The sequence below is a fragment of the Lynx rufus genome, unplaced genomic scaffold (assembly GCF_022079265.1).
Source record: "Lynx rufus isolate CCGP_SWC_20201006 ecotype Redwood Valley unplaced genomic scaffold, mLynRuf1.p SCAF_2, whole genome shotgun sequence".
In the NCBI taxonomy this organism is placed as follows: Eukaryota; Metazoa; Chordata; class Mammalia; order Carnivora; family Felidae; genus Lynx; species Lynx rufus.
In genome coordinates, this window is record NW_025814834.1 from 162,624,555 (window position 1) to 162,640,857 (window position 16,303).

The 16,303-nt window shown below is 37.5% G+C and overlaps 1 protein-coding gene across 1 annotated transcript in view; it reads left to right on the forward strand.

The window, feature by feature from the left end:
* Positions 1-2,333: 2,333 nt before the first annotated feature.
* Positions 2,334-16,303, forward strand: part of NEGR1 (neuronal growth regulator 1) — an 844,861-nt gene continuing 830,891 nt past the window's right edge. Inside the window, exon 1 of the mRNA XM_047084322.1 lies at positions 2,334-2,509. Coding sequence (XP_046940278.1) covers positions 2,334-2,509 — 176 coding nt within the window. The remainder of the gene's footprint in view (positions 2,510-16,303) is intronic.

Consider the following 16,303-nt stretch of genomic DNA (forward strand, 5'->3'; position numbering starts at 1 on the left):
TACTGCACTCTCAATTTCTGAGCCGGGTTTGAGAGTTAAGCTTGAATACTAATAACAGTAACTCCTGCTGCAAACGTCTCGGTTAATTGCCTAGCCTTGGAGTGTCAGTTCAACAGAGAGGCGATGCTGGTTAGGGGCTCTTGAAGCAGCCAGTTTGGTGGTCACAGGTGATGGGAACACTTCCCTTTCCCCATTTCCCCCCATATATCCTCATACACTGCGATAAAAATCACCCTGAGCACCGATACCGCCAAGCAAAACGACTCCCTGCCTGCCTCGTAAAGAGCTCAGTCTGGGGAGGCAGCCGGATGCTGACCCCTGCAGAGATTATTGCTTCTGTGCGCTTTGCCAAAGGTTCCTGCTAGCATTATGGAAAACGAGTTAGGGATGTGCGGTTTTGCTTTATTTATTTCCTCCAAGGGAAGAAGGACTGGAGTCAAGGCGAAGAAAATCTTCAAAGACTGCTTAAGGGAAATGAGGGTGGTGGTGGTGGTGGTGAGCATATTTTTTTAATTACTTGTTTCTCTCCACTTCCCCGCTCTGCTTCCCAAACTCCTCACTGAAGAAGATTGATTGGCGTAACTGCTATTGACTCCAGCCTCGGTTCTCGCATTGATCTGTAAATGGCCCGGAATAGCTAAAGGGTCTTGAATCTGGAAATGAGTTTAAGAAGCGAAGAAGTAGGAAAGGGTAGGGGGCGGCCCCTTGCGCAGCACCTGGCTCTGCCTTAGGCCAGGACAGCGGCTCCCAGCGGCGGGGCGAGCGGTTAGGAGGCTGCGGCGTGCGAACAAGAGGGAGCCGCTCTGTGCCGCGAGGAGGAAATCTGTCCAACCTGGTTAGGAGGCTGTTAAAAAAAATATAACCCCGTGACTCGTTAAACCCGAAAACTCTGCCCTGTCTAGATTCGGATGCGCTGATCATTATGCCTGATAGGCTCAAAGGGGTTAAACTGCCTCTTACATAACAGGACTGCCTGGCTCTACACAATTAAAACACTTGATTGCAGTCTCTTCCCGACTGCGTCCAGCCTCGACCCGCCCCGTCCCTCCCACCGCGCCTGCGTGCCGCGCGCCCACAGGCCCGTGCGCGCGCATATCACACACATACATCCATACACACCCTCCGCTTCGACCATGCCTCACACATACACCGTTTAGTGTCAGCATGCACGAGGGACGGGTAGCGGGCGCCCTCCAATCCGTATTGACTGACCCAGTAGACACACCAGCTTCGCTACCGCAGGGCCTTGCACGCACCCTTTCAGGTGCCCTCAAAAAGCAGCGCTCCCGCCACCGTCCTACCTATTTCCGAAAAGAGGTAAAGAGTGAACTAGTTGGCCGATTGTAGCCAACTTGTCGACTGTAGTGCCGTCGCCCAAGCGAGATTGGAAAAAAATAAACAATAAAATCTCACGGTCCTCAGCGTCATGATGGCGCCGACTACAACTTGGAGGACTTTAAAGTTACGGTGTCTCATGAGGTAAAACGCACCAGAGAGGAAAAGCAATGCGCCCCTCGGCTCTCTTCACCTCAGCACCGACACGGAGACTTTTCTAGCAAAACATCTCTAGTGCACATGACAAGAAGGGTAGCATTTTGTCTAAGACCCAGCTCTCTTTTCCTCTCACTTTGCGTAATTGTGATATATCTCCTCGGGATTTTTTCCCCCGTTTTCTTTCTTTTTTTTCTCCCCTTCATCCCCCCCACCCCGCTGCATCCCCAGTCCCCGGGCGGGGTTGCTAAGGAAACGGCCGCTTGGCAACGCGCGCGAGCCCGGGGGCCAGCGGCCGCCGCTGCGCCCCGCGCTGCTTCTGCTGCTGCTGCTGCGATTGCAGCCTCCCGCCGCCGCCGCTCGCCCTGCCTCCGCCGCCGCCGCGCCTCCTCCCTCACTCGCCGGCGCGCTAGCCTCCTCGCTAGATGGTGTGCGAGCCGCCCGAGAATTAGACTCACTCCGGACTCGGCCAAACGCAACCGAGAGGAGGTGTAGTGTGGTGCCAGGGGGTGGGAGGGGAGGGAGGGAGGGAAAGCGTAGAGAAGGAGGAGGGGAGGCAAAAAAAAAAAAAAAGAGAAAGAGAGAGAGAGAGAGAGAAACAACAGCCAACAACTAGAGGGGGAAGGAAAAAAAAAAGAAAGGAAAGAAACCCCCCACCCCCCCACCTCCCAAAACTCCCCCCACAAAATAAGAAAAAAAAAAAAAGAAAAAAGAAAAAAAAAAGAAAAAAAAAGAAAAAAAATCCTGTGGCGCGCCGCCTGGTTCCCGGGAAGACTCGCCAGCACCAGGGGGTGGGGGAGTGCGAGCTGAAAGCTGCTGGAGAGTGAGCAGCCCTAGCAGGGATGGACATGATGCTGTTGGTGCAGGGTGCTTGTTGCTCGAACCAGTGGCTGGCGGCGGTGCTCCTCAGCCTGTGCTGCCTGCTACCCTCCTGCCTCCCGGCTGGACAGAGTGTGGACTTCCCCTGGGCGGCCGTGGACAACATGATGGTCAGAAAAGGGGACACGGCGGTGCTTAGGTAGGATGAACGGCGTGCTTTTCGTACTTGTCTCAGTCTTTCTTTCTGTGTCTCTTTCCACCCTTCTTGCTTTTATTTATTTATTTATTTATTTAACCCCGAGTAAGAATGCTGGTGGTGATCACCATCAAAAAACCACACCGCAAGGAATACAGGTGCTGCTTCTGCCCGATGCCTGGCCCCTTGATGCTGGGGCAGGTAGGAAGCTGGACGCGTGATGCCAAAGCACTTTGCGGGAACGCCAAGTAGCCCAGGGATGAGTGAAGTGTGAGGTTTAGGAGGGGCAGGTGCCACTTTGAAACTCAATTCACAAGGTCTCTGTTTTACTGTCATGGGGTACTCGTGGAGAGTCTGACAAGTTTATCAGGTTTGTTTCTATTTTACTCTAGCCTAAGCGACTTTTTCAAACTGCTGCCTCCCTGCTCCCATTTATTTTCCCTTTCACTTGGACACTTAGGCTCAATTTCTCCCTCCTCAGCTTGCTTTCTTTCCGCTGATCGTTTTCTCCCCTCTCTCTTTTCTCCCTCCTCATTTTCTTTTCCCATTTTTCCACTTCCTTCCTACTCTCCTTTTCCTCTGTTGCCTCTTTTCGTCCCTTTTCTGTGCTCTCTCTATTCTTTCCTCCCTTTTCTATTTTCTCCTCCTGTATATCTTCACCACTCTGATTTCTGATCATATTTAACCGCCTTTCCTCCACTCTTCACCTTTCTCCATCCCTTCTTTTTCTCCCTTATTAATGTTCCTATTCTGTGGTCTTGTCTCCCTGTTTTTGACTCACATTCCCCATCCTTCTTCCCACATCCTTTCCCATCATCGTCACATACACATGCATGTTCCCTCTGAACCCTTACAGTACCATCTTCTCACACTCACAAATCTCTTTCCCTTAAACACACTCACTCACATACTCTCTGTTTCACATCCTCACACACACTGGCCCTTCCGTGCTCTAACAGCCACTTTCATATTCATGTTCTCTTTCACTGTTTAAAAGGCACACACTCCTTTACTGTTCCACACGCTGTCACTCTCACACATGTGTACACATGGTCCCTCTCTCTATGTTTCTCTCTCTCTTTCTCTCTGTTTCTCTGTCTCTTCTTTCTCCTTTCCTTCCTCCCTCTTTCCATCTTTAGTTTTACTTCTTTTTCTCACCCTTCTTTCCTCCCTTCTTTTCCCTAAGGTTGAGCACCGAAATGTTTTGTCATTAGTGAACATCCGTAGCCCGATTTTACCCCAAAGCAACACTGCAGAGTGAGATCCTGGAAACATTTTTTTTTTCTCTTGTGAAAATATGAATTGATGATCAGCAGTGCTTAGATCTAAACAAGGCTAAACACTCTTATTCCTTCATTTCTCATCGCCCTACCTTCTCCCCCTGACACCCCCAACTGACGTACACTTCAAATCTCCCTGAAAGATCTTCTTTCTCTCCACTGGGTGGTAGTTGGCTTGTAAGTGTGGATGCACAAAATCAGTATACGCGGCATGTCTAAGGTGAAAGAGAGTAGGCTATGTTTCTGTTTGAATTGTGCAACATATTTTAAATTTAATGATCTGGGTTCTGGGTGTGGTATATGTTTTACACCTTCTGAAACATGAGTCCAAATTTGTGTGGAATACTATAATAATTTCTGACATACCCTAATAACTAATATGCTTTTATAATATATGTTATCTTTGCTGCTGTAAATACAAAATGCCACTGAATGTATACAAAAATAACAAATAATTTGTTATAACTTTAATACCTTTTCATTGCTGGTAAAAGCTATGAACTCTATGTCACATAGAGGGTATAAATAAAATGCACATTTTCTTTTTTTTTATATTAAGTTTGTTTTGGAAGTTTGAACAACAGTGGTAAGAACGAAACACTATCTTCAGAGGCTGCAAACACATATCATGGGGGCTGCAATCTATGTGTTTGTAGCAGTGCACTGCTTATTTGTAATGAGCATTAACATTTTCAACCCAAAGTGTTTGATAGACTACTTGCCTTTTGATGATATATCTTGGCATTTTATTTCTAATTAATCTAATACATGCTATGGCTAACTAAAATAGCTGGAACCACATTCTGCTTCTAGGAGACCTATATTTAGTTCACCCATCACTTACAATAGTGAAGCTTCTCTAACTAGTGGGGGCAATATCTTTCTAGTGTTATTGCTTTGGTGCAGTCCTTGTTTACTTGTGTACATGGCACCACATCCATTTATAGGCTGTATCCTGAGTTTTGTAATATCTTAATTAGAGAAATTTTGACTTTTAAACTTTTTAGAAAGAATAGAATCTGTCTCTTCTAAGTGATTTTTTTTTACCGATTACAGTGTTTATTTTTTTAATAAACAGAATAATTTTGTGTCATATGAAACAGAAATCCTATCAACATTACTTTTTACCCAAAGTCATTTGGGTAGTACTAATTCTGTAATTCTCTAGGGAGTATCCCACTTTTTACCTTTCTACATTGCTCATAGGTTTTTAAACTATTTTAATATATGCATTTATAAGAAATTTTCTCTCTGTTAAAAAAGTGTTAAATTGTATGAGTTGTTTTTCTTGACTCTTCTTCTGTATCTGGCATTTACTCTGTTCATAGACCACTACCGACAGAGCTTAAGGACTAATTGAGTGTGTTAGTCAGGTGCCATATTTCTTATCAAAAGTAATGTCATAGTTATAGTTTATGTTTTTACATTGGAGACTTAGAATTATATTTGATGGTATTCTCTAATTAATTAGGAAACAAAACAAAACAAAATTTACCCTCCTGCATACACCCCCTCACATCAAAGTACAAAAATCTGGTGTTCAGGAGAACACTTTACTGAATTACATGATATCATTCATTAAACTTTACCCAATAGGCTCTATTTTTAATGTAACACATTCCTCAAAAGTGTCTCTAATAAAAAGCAAGTAGTGGTATAGCAGTTATCAAATAACTTTAAGAGCTAAAGGCCCGAAAGTGCAAAAATGTCGGTCAGTGACTCTGTTGCTTGTGGTTACATTAATGAAACAGAAGTTTAAAGGTCAAATGATACATTTCTATCTTCTAAATGCCAGAATGTCTGTTTTAGAGAAAAAAAAATAAAGAAAAACAAAAGTTTCCCTAAGTGGCATTATGATACGAAAGGGAAATCGTTCTGTGATCTACTAACTATATGTATCATTTTATAAATCATCTTCTCTGTTTAGCTTAGTGAACTTATAATGAAATTCCATTTCATAATTGCAGCATTCTTATCATTTGAATTTTGCCTTTAAAGTTAGTGAAGCAATATATTAAATGTCAAAATTCCCCTTACTTCTAATAATGTTATTCACTGATAAATCTCTGAAGGATTCACTTGAGCTATTTGGACCTTCTTGATAATGTATGTAATGATACATCTATTCAATATAGAGAATTTGGTACCTCCTTTACTTAAACTTTGGATTTCATTAAATGCGTGCATGTCTTAGAGTGCATTGTAATTTACTACAAACGCAAATTAATGTTTGCATTAATTTATTAAATATTAACTTAAATTGCTACTATGTTTAATACATATTTTATTTTATGTATTTTATGCCTAACAAAATTTATTAATCTGCATGTGGAGAAATTAACTTTTTCTCCAGTCTTCAAATTGCATTTTGTAGCACATGGAAGATAGGAGTTAATGTTTCCTGGGGTGACATAGCAAAGAACAGAAGATGCTAGAACCACATTAGTCACATTGCAAGACCCTCTGTTTCTAGACCTGAAGAATCAAGGGGAACATAATAAGGTTCTGGATCAGTACATCAATTTCAGATGACTTTTAAAATATTGGTTTGCAGTCGCTTTAATGTGAATCAGTTGCTTTATTTGTACCTTATTAACAAACACAGCTATGTTAACATGTCCAAAATGTGTAATATTCTTTGGAAACAATACAAGGAACATCCTCATTTATATCCTCACATTGCCTGAACATTTTCTTAAATACATGTCATTTTTAAGTTAATTCTTTCAATCTGTTTCAACTTCAGCTCTTCTGTATGAATTTTGTACATTTTAAGCCGCCTTCCTGATATGAATTCAAAATATCCTATTCTCTGCTTGTCATGCTTTAATCAAAGAAAAGAAGAGAGATTCTTTTCTTAAATGTGATATCTTCTTTTACCTTAGCAAAGTTGAACACATGCTGTCATTTTAACACTGTAGGTTTGAATGGAGGTTATATGAGATCCCAATATGATATTGTAATATGAAGGACGATTTTTGCTTACAGCAGAGAACATAGGGCACATTTGCACAGAAGATATTTTCGTTGGAAGCCACAAAACTTTCGCAAGTAGATTTATAAGTGGATATGATGAGTATTTAACACTTCTTGGAACTATTTGTCCTATACATTCATTCGCCTTTTGATTAGACTACATTAATTAGTTTGGTTTGAAATGCATGCTATTGGATATAAGAAAGTAAAGGATTTATTTATGAGAATGCAGAATTACCTATAGTAGTAGAAATCAATTGTGCTGTGCTTTTGGTATATCATTGGATTGTCTAATATTGTCTGTTGAGTCATTCCTACACATTGATGCATTACATATTTCAAATACATTGTTTAACTATGTAGGTGATTTCAGTTTAGAATATTAAGGCATTATTTAAAGACCTATAAGCTTATTAAGTAGTGTTGAACAAATATTTTTAAAATTCTGAAGTTTTTTTCCCTTCTTTAAAAAAGAAGGGGAAATAGATTATCTTACTGAGTCATTTGGGAAAAATGTGTTCTAGAATACAGAATAAAATGCTACACTGTTACCTGTAGTGACTTGCAAAGCTGTTCAATTAGCATGACACATTGTTTTGTATATTAATACACAATCATTTGTTATATTAAAGGACAATGTAGTATTTTAAATTTTTTCTAGGTAAATTTATTTTGCCTAGTCTTTTCAGTTTAGAAGAATTGATAAACCCATGTGATTGTATAAATCTCTGAACACATTGATGTTAATGGACTACTTATTTTAAATAGATTGGCTTTGAAATTAAACACCTCCATGAAATAAGTTATTTTTTGCAATACCTGACTTCTGAAGAGCTTAGAGGAATGTTCACATCTTGTTTGTGACAGTTCTGGGCCCAATTAACCAGTCCAACCTTTGTCCTTCTGCTACCCTAGGCTATTGGAGATAGATGGTAGAGCTAATCCCTGAGACAACATTTCCCAGTCAGCCACTGTCATCTGCCTTCAGGTTGTGTAGTTGCATGATGGAGGGGAGTTTGGGGAGAGGAGAGGATGTGATGAGTGAGACTCTCCATTCTTCATTGCTTTGGGCAGCATCCAGCAGTGTCTCCATCTCCCAGGGGAACCTCTTTGTTCCATCCTCCACTGGATCACTGGCTCATGGACTTCTATTTACACTCTCATCTATTCATTCTCATATCTTAGGAGTAGTAGTGGCTTCCTGCTCTTCTAATTTCCTGAGCTGTCTTACCATTACCTATATGGCTTCTCAGCTTTTCTAAACACTTTGTAATCAGTTTCTTTCATTAAATCCCTCTGTTTTAAATAACCTGAATGTTTTAAGTTTTGCTAGTGGAACCCTGATTGATATATAGTGAAAGGTAATAGCTTCAGTTATTTTAATTATATTTGATTAAATGACTACTTTGCCCATGGCATGATAAATATTGGTTACTAGCACTAGATATAGGAGTTGTTTAGGGAGACGTGCATAGAAGTTAAACCATAATGACATTAGGGCATATTACAAAGAAGAAAGGTTTTCCTGCACCCAGATTATGGTGAGAATAATAAACGAAATGTGTAAATATTTAATTAAATATACATTGATTAATATTTGAGTTAATAATGTTACTATGGGTGGGAACATAAAGAAGTTGATGAATACATATTGGCAAGATTCAATAATTCTTTCTTTCTTTCTTTCTTTCTTTCTTTCTTTCTTTCTTTCTTTCTTTATATTGACTGAGCAAAAAAGAAGAAGGGCTAACCTCTGTTTGTGGATATGGGATCCGAATGCTGAGATAATTCCTACAGAGTTGCCTATTGAAATCAATAGGAATTAAAGACTTTTCTTTTATGAAGCTTAATACCTGAGGAACCAATCAAAATTTCCAGTTTCTTATGAAGTATATAGTCATAAAAATGCACATGAGTCCAGTGTTTTGGCCACTGTAGAAATTAGTCTCTCAAGCCATTTGAATCTTATGATTAGAAATCAGATCACTTTTCTATAATATCCTGTTAAGACATAAATTAAGACATTATAGACATCATGTAACTTACATAGAAGAGGTAAGAGATGCTTCGTTAATAAGGTTTTCTTTTTTTCTTATATCTGTCTTCTTAACCGAATATTAGATCATGTGACATCTTCTCTAATTTCTTCAAAATACCTTCTGAAAGGCACTTATGTAGGTGTCTGGTTCCAATATAAACAAGCATTCACGATAAAGTTCTACCTTTGGTATATTTCTCCATACTTTTGCAAGAAAGATGGCATCTTAAAACCATCACTGATGAACTGAATCTCTCAAGGATGCTTAAGAGAGGATTTCTGAATTGGGAGGGAACTTGGACTTCTTGATCTCTGCCATGCCATCCATTTTAAAGTTTTGCTGATCTATTATAGATTGTCATTGACACTTCCTACATATAAGAGAAAATAGAATTTATTGCTCTTTTTACCTAGGAGAATCATATTACCTGCCTTTCGGCTTTTGTATAGGAAATTTTAAATTGGGTCACATGCTTTTTTTGTCTGGTATTTTATGGATTTCAAATTCACCAGTGGAAACAAGAAGTTCCCAAACTACTGGAGAGTAAAATGTAGGATTTTCCTATATGGCCATAATCATTATCAAACTAGATTTTAATTTTTTTTAATGTTTTTATTTATTTTTGAAGGAGAGAGAGAAAGAGAGAGACAGAGCATGAGCGGGGGAGGAGCAGAGAGAGAGGGAGAGGCAGAATTCGAGGCAGGCTCCAGGTTCTAAGCTGTCAGCACAGAGCCCGATGTAGGGCTCAAACTCATGAACTGTGAGATCATGACCTGAGCCGAAGTCAGATGCCTAACTGACTGAGCCACCCGGGCGCCCCTCAAACTAGATTTTAATTAGTCCCTTATATCTAAAAATGTAGTATCATTTGCAAGATATTGAAGAAATTTACTAACAGCAGTTTTTTTGATATTTTGTTAAAATGTACTTTCCTGTTCTTTGCTAATTTTGATATACAAACCACCTGAGTGTGTAAGTGCTATGACTCTTGTTCATCTATTCCTAGACCTTAACACAGAACCTTACATTTTTCAGGCTGACATCTACTATTTTTTACATTAGTGAATCCCTGGAAGAATAAGCAAAGGGATAAATGTATTTGTTCTTTGGTTTATTGTTTCACATTTAATGATTGTATTATATTTAATACTGTGGCAGATCTACATATTTATAGTGATTAAGTACTTTTTATCGAATATATATCAAGAGTCTCTGCCTTATGTAATTCCTGCAGAAGTTCTAGTGGGTTAAGATACATACATTGGAATCACTCAGTATCTTTTAAGTGCAGTGCATAACCTACTAGTGGGTCTTGAAGAAAGGTACTGGATACTAAAGGCATTTTTTAAATTAAATGTACCAAGTAGAGTAGAAGGCATTTTGTGTAATAAAGGTAAGTCTTGTCTGATAAAACTTTAGTGAGGGCTTCAGCAGGGAGAGTTTGAGACACAGTGGTATGATTGTAAGATTTTGAATTGTGGTTATAATTTTAAGAAGATCCAAGATTTTAAGTTATATAGGAAGACTTTTGCCATTTGCAATTATAATCATCAGATAAGAAAGACAGTTCAAAGTAGCAAATGTCTGTTGTGACCTCCTAACATTTTTTTCTGTTTCTACCTCAACCCGTGGAGCTTCTTTTTCCTTTCTCCTAAGGATTCAATTAAATCAAATCAATAAAGATACAGGGGTAGAGAGAACTGGTTGATAACTCTCAATTATGAAAAGTAGCTATATGCCCCAAACCAGAGCAGCACTTTTGTATCATTCCAACCATCTCCCAGAGGCAGGTCAACAGTACTTTATAAACCACAGGGTATTGATACTAGCTGATAGAATTTTAATGTGGTCATATGGCTTTGATTTATAATGTTGAAGAGGTTATCTATTAGCATAGTGGTTTCTAAGCCATATCAAGTTCTGAATCCTGACAGAGGACCTTTGATGCTCTTAAGCATCCAGCTGGCATGGGAATTGGTCTTTTAATCACTTTTTCTAGGAAAAGGGGAATATAGGAAAGGAGGAATTTGGCAGGGTTGCCAGTGTTAAGTGTTGCTCTTTTGAACAGTAGCCAGTGCATTATACTTTTCAGATAGCTGGTAATTTGTTCAATTTAAGGAAAATGTTTATAACCCTTTTCGGTCCAGAACTAAATTGTTCTTCAGTGAATTTCACTAAGTTGTTTGGATATAGGTCCAGTGTCCATGATGATGCTACAAGATAGGGTTTCTTTAAAGCTATTGCCATAAAGTACTGAAAAGTTTTGGATGATTTAAAAGGGCCATGGGAAAATGTGTTCTGTTGTCTTCAGAAACTCCTTTCCTCTCATTCAGCTAAATTAAATTTAGAGATATTAAAAGGATTTAAGAGACATTGTGAACATAAGAACAATAATCAGAAGACAAGAATACTGTTTGTGTATTCTTTGCAATAACACTACATACTGTTGTATTGGGATATTAAATGAATAAATCAAAGGAATCATAATGTTTTCCTAATCTGATAGATAAAATATTTCTTATAGGAGAACATATTTAGATATATTTGATTTGTAAGTAACCTGTTTTCCATTAATGTCTTGGTAATTGATCAGCAGAGTTGATGGCACCTCTACTGCTTAACATATTGCTTGACACATTATTAGTGTTGACTGAAGCACTCGAAGGAGAGAAGGAGTAATGGGCAAGGGAGGAAGGTGAGGAAGGAAAGTGTTATGCTATATGAGTGACTTCTGATCAAATTACCTAAAATTTTGAATCACTGGGATGACATAAACTTAAGCCCACAATTTGTACTATATTATAATAAAAATGAAATAATAAAAAAATACTGTTTTGTAATAAAAAGAATATATTATAGTAAAATAATTCCCATAAAATGAATACATTTCATTTTATATAATTCATCAAATAATTGGAATAATCCTAAACCTACACGCTTCCCATAATAAAGTGATGTATGTTATACAAACTGAAGTTCCAAAATCATATTTTACATTCGGATATATGTCTCCCTTCCAAGCTACTAGTCCATTTATATTTGTTTTAAAAAATACCTAATAACTCCATACCTTGGCCTGCAGTGCGGTCAGGGGCTAATTTTTTGGAATATGTTCACAACAGGAAATTATATATAAATCTTTGAATAATTGCTCTCCTGTCTTATTGAGCATATGTCACTGATCGATATTTTTTTGCTCATACATCATTAATGTGGAATAATAGATATAAAAAGTTACTTTTGCTTATGCACAGAGTTTATCTCCTTTGGTATTGTTTAGTTGTATTGAAACCTGTCATGCTTTGAGGTATCCAGAATGATAGTTATGAGAATTTGAGTTCCTACTTCTCTACTTACTGGCTACATGACCTTGAACAAATAAATGCCTTACCCTCACTTTGTATGTCCTTAACAGAACTACATGGATTATATGAGATAATACACATAAAATGCTACCACAGTAACTACCACGTAGTAAGCACTAAATTTATATTAGATAATAATTTTGTGTTGCTTTTCTTCTCCTACTCTTAATCTGAAATTTGTTGTCACTATTTACTTATTGATATGGGTATATATTTCCCCATTTAAATCATTGATTCAATTATGTGTGAAGCATAATTTACAATATGCTTCACAATTGTACAACTGTACAATATTCAATGAATATATATTTTTGCTATGATTTTGTTAAAATAACATTTGTTGAACCCCAGGGTGTCAGATAGTCAGCTGTGACTGAACAACAAAACCACAAGGGAGACTGAATGAAGTAGAGATGTTTATTACTCACAGGTCCTGGAGGAAGCACATGGCATACTGCCAGGGGCCTTATGGGAAATCCAGGTAGAGAGATCAGCTGAACTGGAGTACATACCTTTATGAGGGTTGATGGGTGGAGTGTTTTGGGGTCTTGGTTCAGATCAGGTCAATTCTAACCAAAAAGAGTAGAGTTTTATCTTAGCCTTGCACAAGGGGAAGGTACACAAGAGGAGGCAGGAGAGAATGTCACTCACAAGGACTCCTTGAGGAAGTGGTATCAGGAACTTGGATTTGCTTATGTCTCTTCTGGAGATGCACAAGTGAAGGGGCTAGTGTCAGTGCGTTCAAGGCCCCTGCGTGCTACTTGGCAGCAATAACATGGGACAGTTTAGCTAAACACTTGGCATTTTGTATTTTAAAGATTCTGTTCAGTGGACATGATTGTGTTTTTGTTATTGAGCCTGATAAGCAAATGCAGTAACTCCAGGAGCCACAAATTTTATGCTCAACAGACTGATGGTGATTTGACTCACTTAACATAAAAGTAAGAATATCACTGTAATTAGGTGGTCACATGAAACATCGAGAGCAGAGGAAGAAATGAAAAGAGACAGAAGAGAAGACATGAGAGGGATTAGAAAGTACAATATGATGGCAGTGGAATAGTTAGAGGGTGAAGATTAACATTTGTGACAGTTTAGGAGAGAAGAGGTGATAACTGGTGACAACATTGGAATAGTCGATAAGAGGGTGAGAATAAAAAAGAAGCCAAATGTGTGTTCTGGATAGGGTAGCAAATAATTCTTCAGGATTAGATATGCCCTTATGTTTCTTTAGGGCATCTGTATGTATGCTGAAGGCAGTACAGTTAGAAGTAGTCTGTATGGGCAAGAACTTTCCATCTATATTGCCAATTTATTCATAGACAATACACTTAGGAGAAGCTCAGAAAATACGCTTGCTTTAACTTTGCATATTTGCCAAATGCATAGCAGAGTGATTTAGGTTCATAATCATGACAAAGCCATCATCATCATGATTCAGATTTCAACTAACAGTCACTGTGTACCTACTATATATGACATACTTTCACAACAATATGCAATAAGTTATTGCTTTCCCAGTTTTATAGCCAAGTAAATTCAGGCTTAGAAAAATAAGTTAACCTGTCCCAGGTAAAAAGGGTAGTAGCTGAACGAGAATTCAAATCTAGATCCTTTTATCCCAAGTTCCATGGCTTTTCTACTATCGTGTGTCTCTTACTAAGAAAAAGATCAAAACAATGAGTAAATTTATTGCTAATTCATCTATTAAACATTTATTAAGCACTAGTTGCATTTTATTTGCTGATTAGCCAACAATGATAAAAAAAATCAAGGTATGTTATATGTATGAGGAAAAATGAGAGATTGTGAGATTAAATGCATACATCTATTACATAGTCAAGTGATTGGAAAATAGTGAATTCTTAAAATTATAAATATTATGAAATAAAATCTCTCATCCAATGATTTCATCCCTAATGATTAGAAGTTACTGATAATACAAGGGAAAAAAATGAATGGCTTTGAATACATTTATATAGTGAGGCATTCATTGGCTATTTTGTTGAATTTTTACAACAGACTACAACTTTTCTACTTTAGGCTTGGAGAAACAAACTTATAGAAGATGAATAACTTCCTGAACTTTAATATAGGTAGTAAATGGCATAACCATGGCTTGGTCCTAGGCTTGTGTGTCTCCATGGCCCATCCTCACTTTTTAAAAAAAGTCATAATATTTCTTGGAGCATTTTGTGTACTCTAGTCCTTAACAGAAAGGAAGAGCGGTAGTTGCTTGCTATAGTATTCTGAGTTCCCAATTAAGTCATTTGAATACTAATTCTGGCATAACTCTCAACAGCTGAACCAAGTTGATTTCAAATCCTTCTTTGAAAAGGGTTAGGCAGCCTAAGGAGCACCATTATTTCCCAAGATAGATGGGAAGATCAAAAAAATTCAAATACCTATAAAAGATGTTTTTATTCCAATTACATTAAACATGTCAAAAATGTTTTTGAGTCTTATGCTTAACTGTAGTCAATGGATAAAATGAAACATACTGAAATTAGATAGGTTGCCTTTTCTGTTAGCTGGTAGAAGGAGTGTATATAGTTTATAGCCCAGTTGAGTGAAAACTGATTTTTTATCTGATCATATATAATTTAAGCATCTTCTTTAATGTGTTTATTTATCCACCTTCCAAAGGTTTTACGTGTGCACCCAAGAGGAGAGTTTCATGTCGACTTGTTTTTTGTCTATCCAAGCTTTCCCAAAATAAAGTCCTATTTTTGTCTCATATAATTCAAGAATATTTTCAACCCCTCTAGCCCCATTCTAACTCTTCCTTTCCTGAATTCCAAATTTCTACCCCTTTCAATTTTACAGTGTTTATTCTGTCAATTTTTCATTATGATATACTGTTATGTTTGATTCTGCAAAGGAATATAACAGCTTCTGTCTTATACAGTACTCATTTACTTACATTATTGCAAATCCTTCACAGAGCTTTGCATATTGCTTTTTGTATAGAATATATTTACTAAATACTTTCATTGATCATTTTTCTTTCTTCTTTCAGGAATTTGTTTTGTATTTTTTCCACTAATCATATAGTTTTTTCCATAGGAAACATGTTCTTCCAGATATTCATTCACCTGTTTTTTCAGCATATATTTATTGAGTCCCCATCAGACACCAGACACTTTCACTTAGTTTGAGATACCATCATGATAAGAGATAAGGTTCTTTGCACTGAATTTACATTCAATGTAGTTCAACCTGTATCCTTAAACAGTGTTGTATCGTGTAAAGAACTTATGTTTTGACTTTCTACTTCACCAATTATTAGTTCTGAGATTAATAGTTTCTGAGACTCCATTTTCTTGTCTGTAAAATGGAAATATTGATAGCTACCCCTGTACTTACTGTAAATCTTAGTACTAATGCCAGTGAATACTGGTAAATACAATGAATTCTGTAAATCCTAGTAATAATGCCGGTGAATACTGCCAAAAGCCATATTCTGCACAGTGGTGCTCAATGTCAATGTCTTTTCTTTTTCCCTTCCTCAGTCTTCCTTTAATACAGCTGTAACTTATGGCCAGGACTATCTACTTGAAGGAATTGTTATATGTTATATTATACTTCCTGCATTCTCTGTTCCCCAATAACTTCTGAGACTCACCTAGTTTTAATACAAGGCATCTTTCTGATACTTTGAAAAGTAGGTTTAACCTGAACATATGATGAACATCTCATTTATCTTGTTTGTTTCTTGGACTCATTTTTTTTTTCTTCTAGGATGTTTTACTCCCTTCATACTGTGCTCTCTTTTGAATAATTTTGTACATTTATTTCTCCCTAAATTTGTTGTCAGTTTTTGACATATTTTGAATGTCCATGAAGATTATATTTTCTTCTTCACCATTTCTTCTCTTGGCATTAAAATATTTTTATTGTTATTATTTTTTCTAAAATCCTAGACATCTCTCAGTACACTTTCATTATTGTTTTTCTTGTGTAGGATGGTGATATATGTAAGGAACACTTCATAATTATCACCTGGCTAATAATTTGGAATTCTTCAGCAAATGATTCTTCGTTAAATAGCACTTCCTTACTTTTGCCACTTCATTTTCTGAATTATCCTGAGCCTCCTGCCCCTAATGGAATGGATGACACTTCTCCCTAATCTTA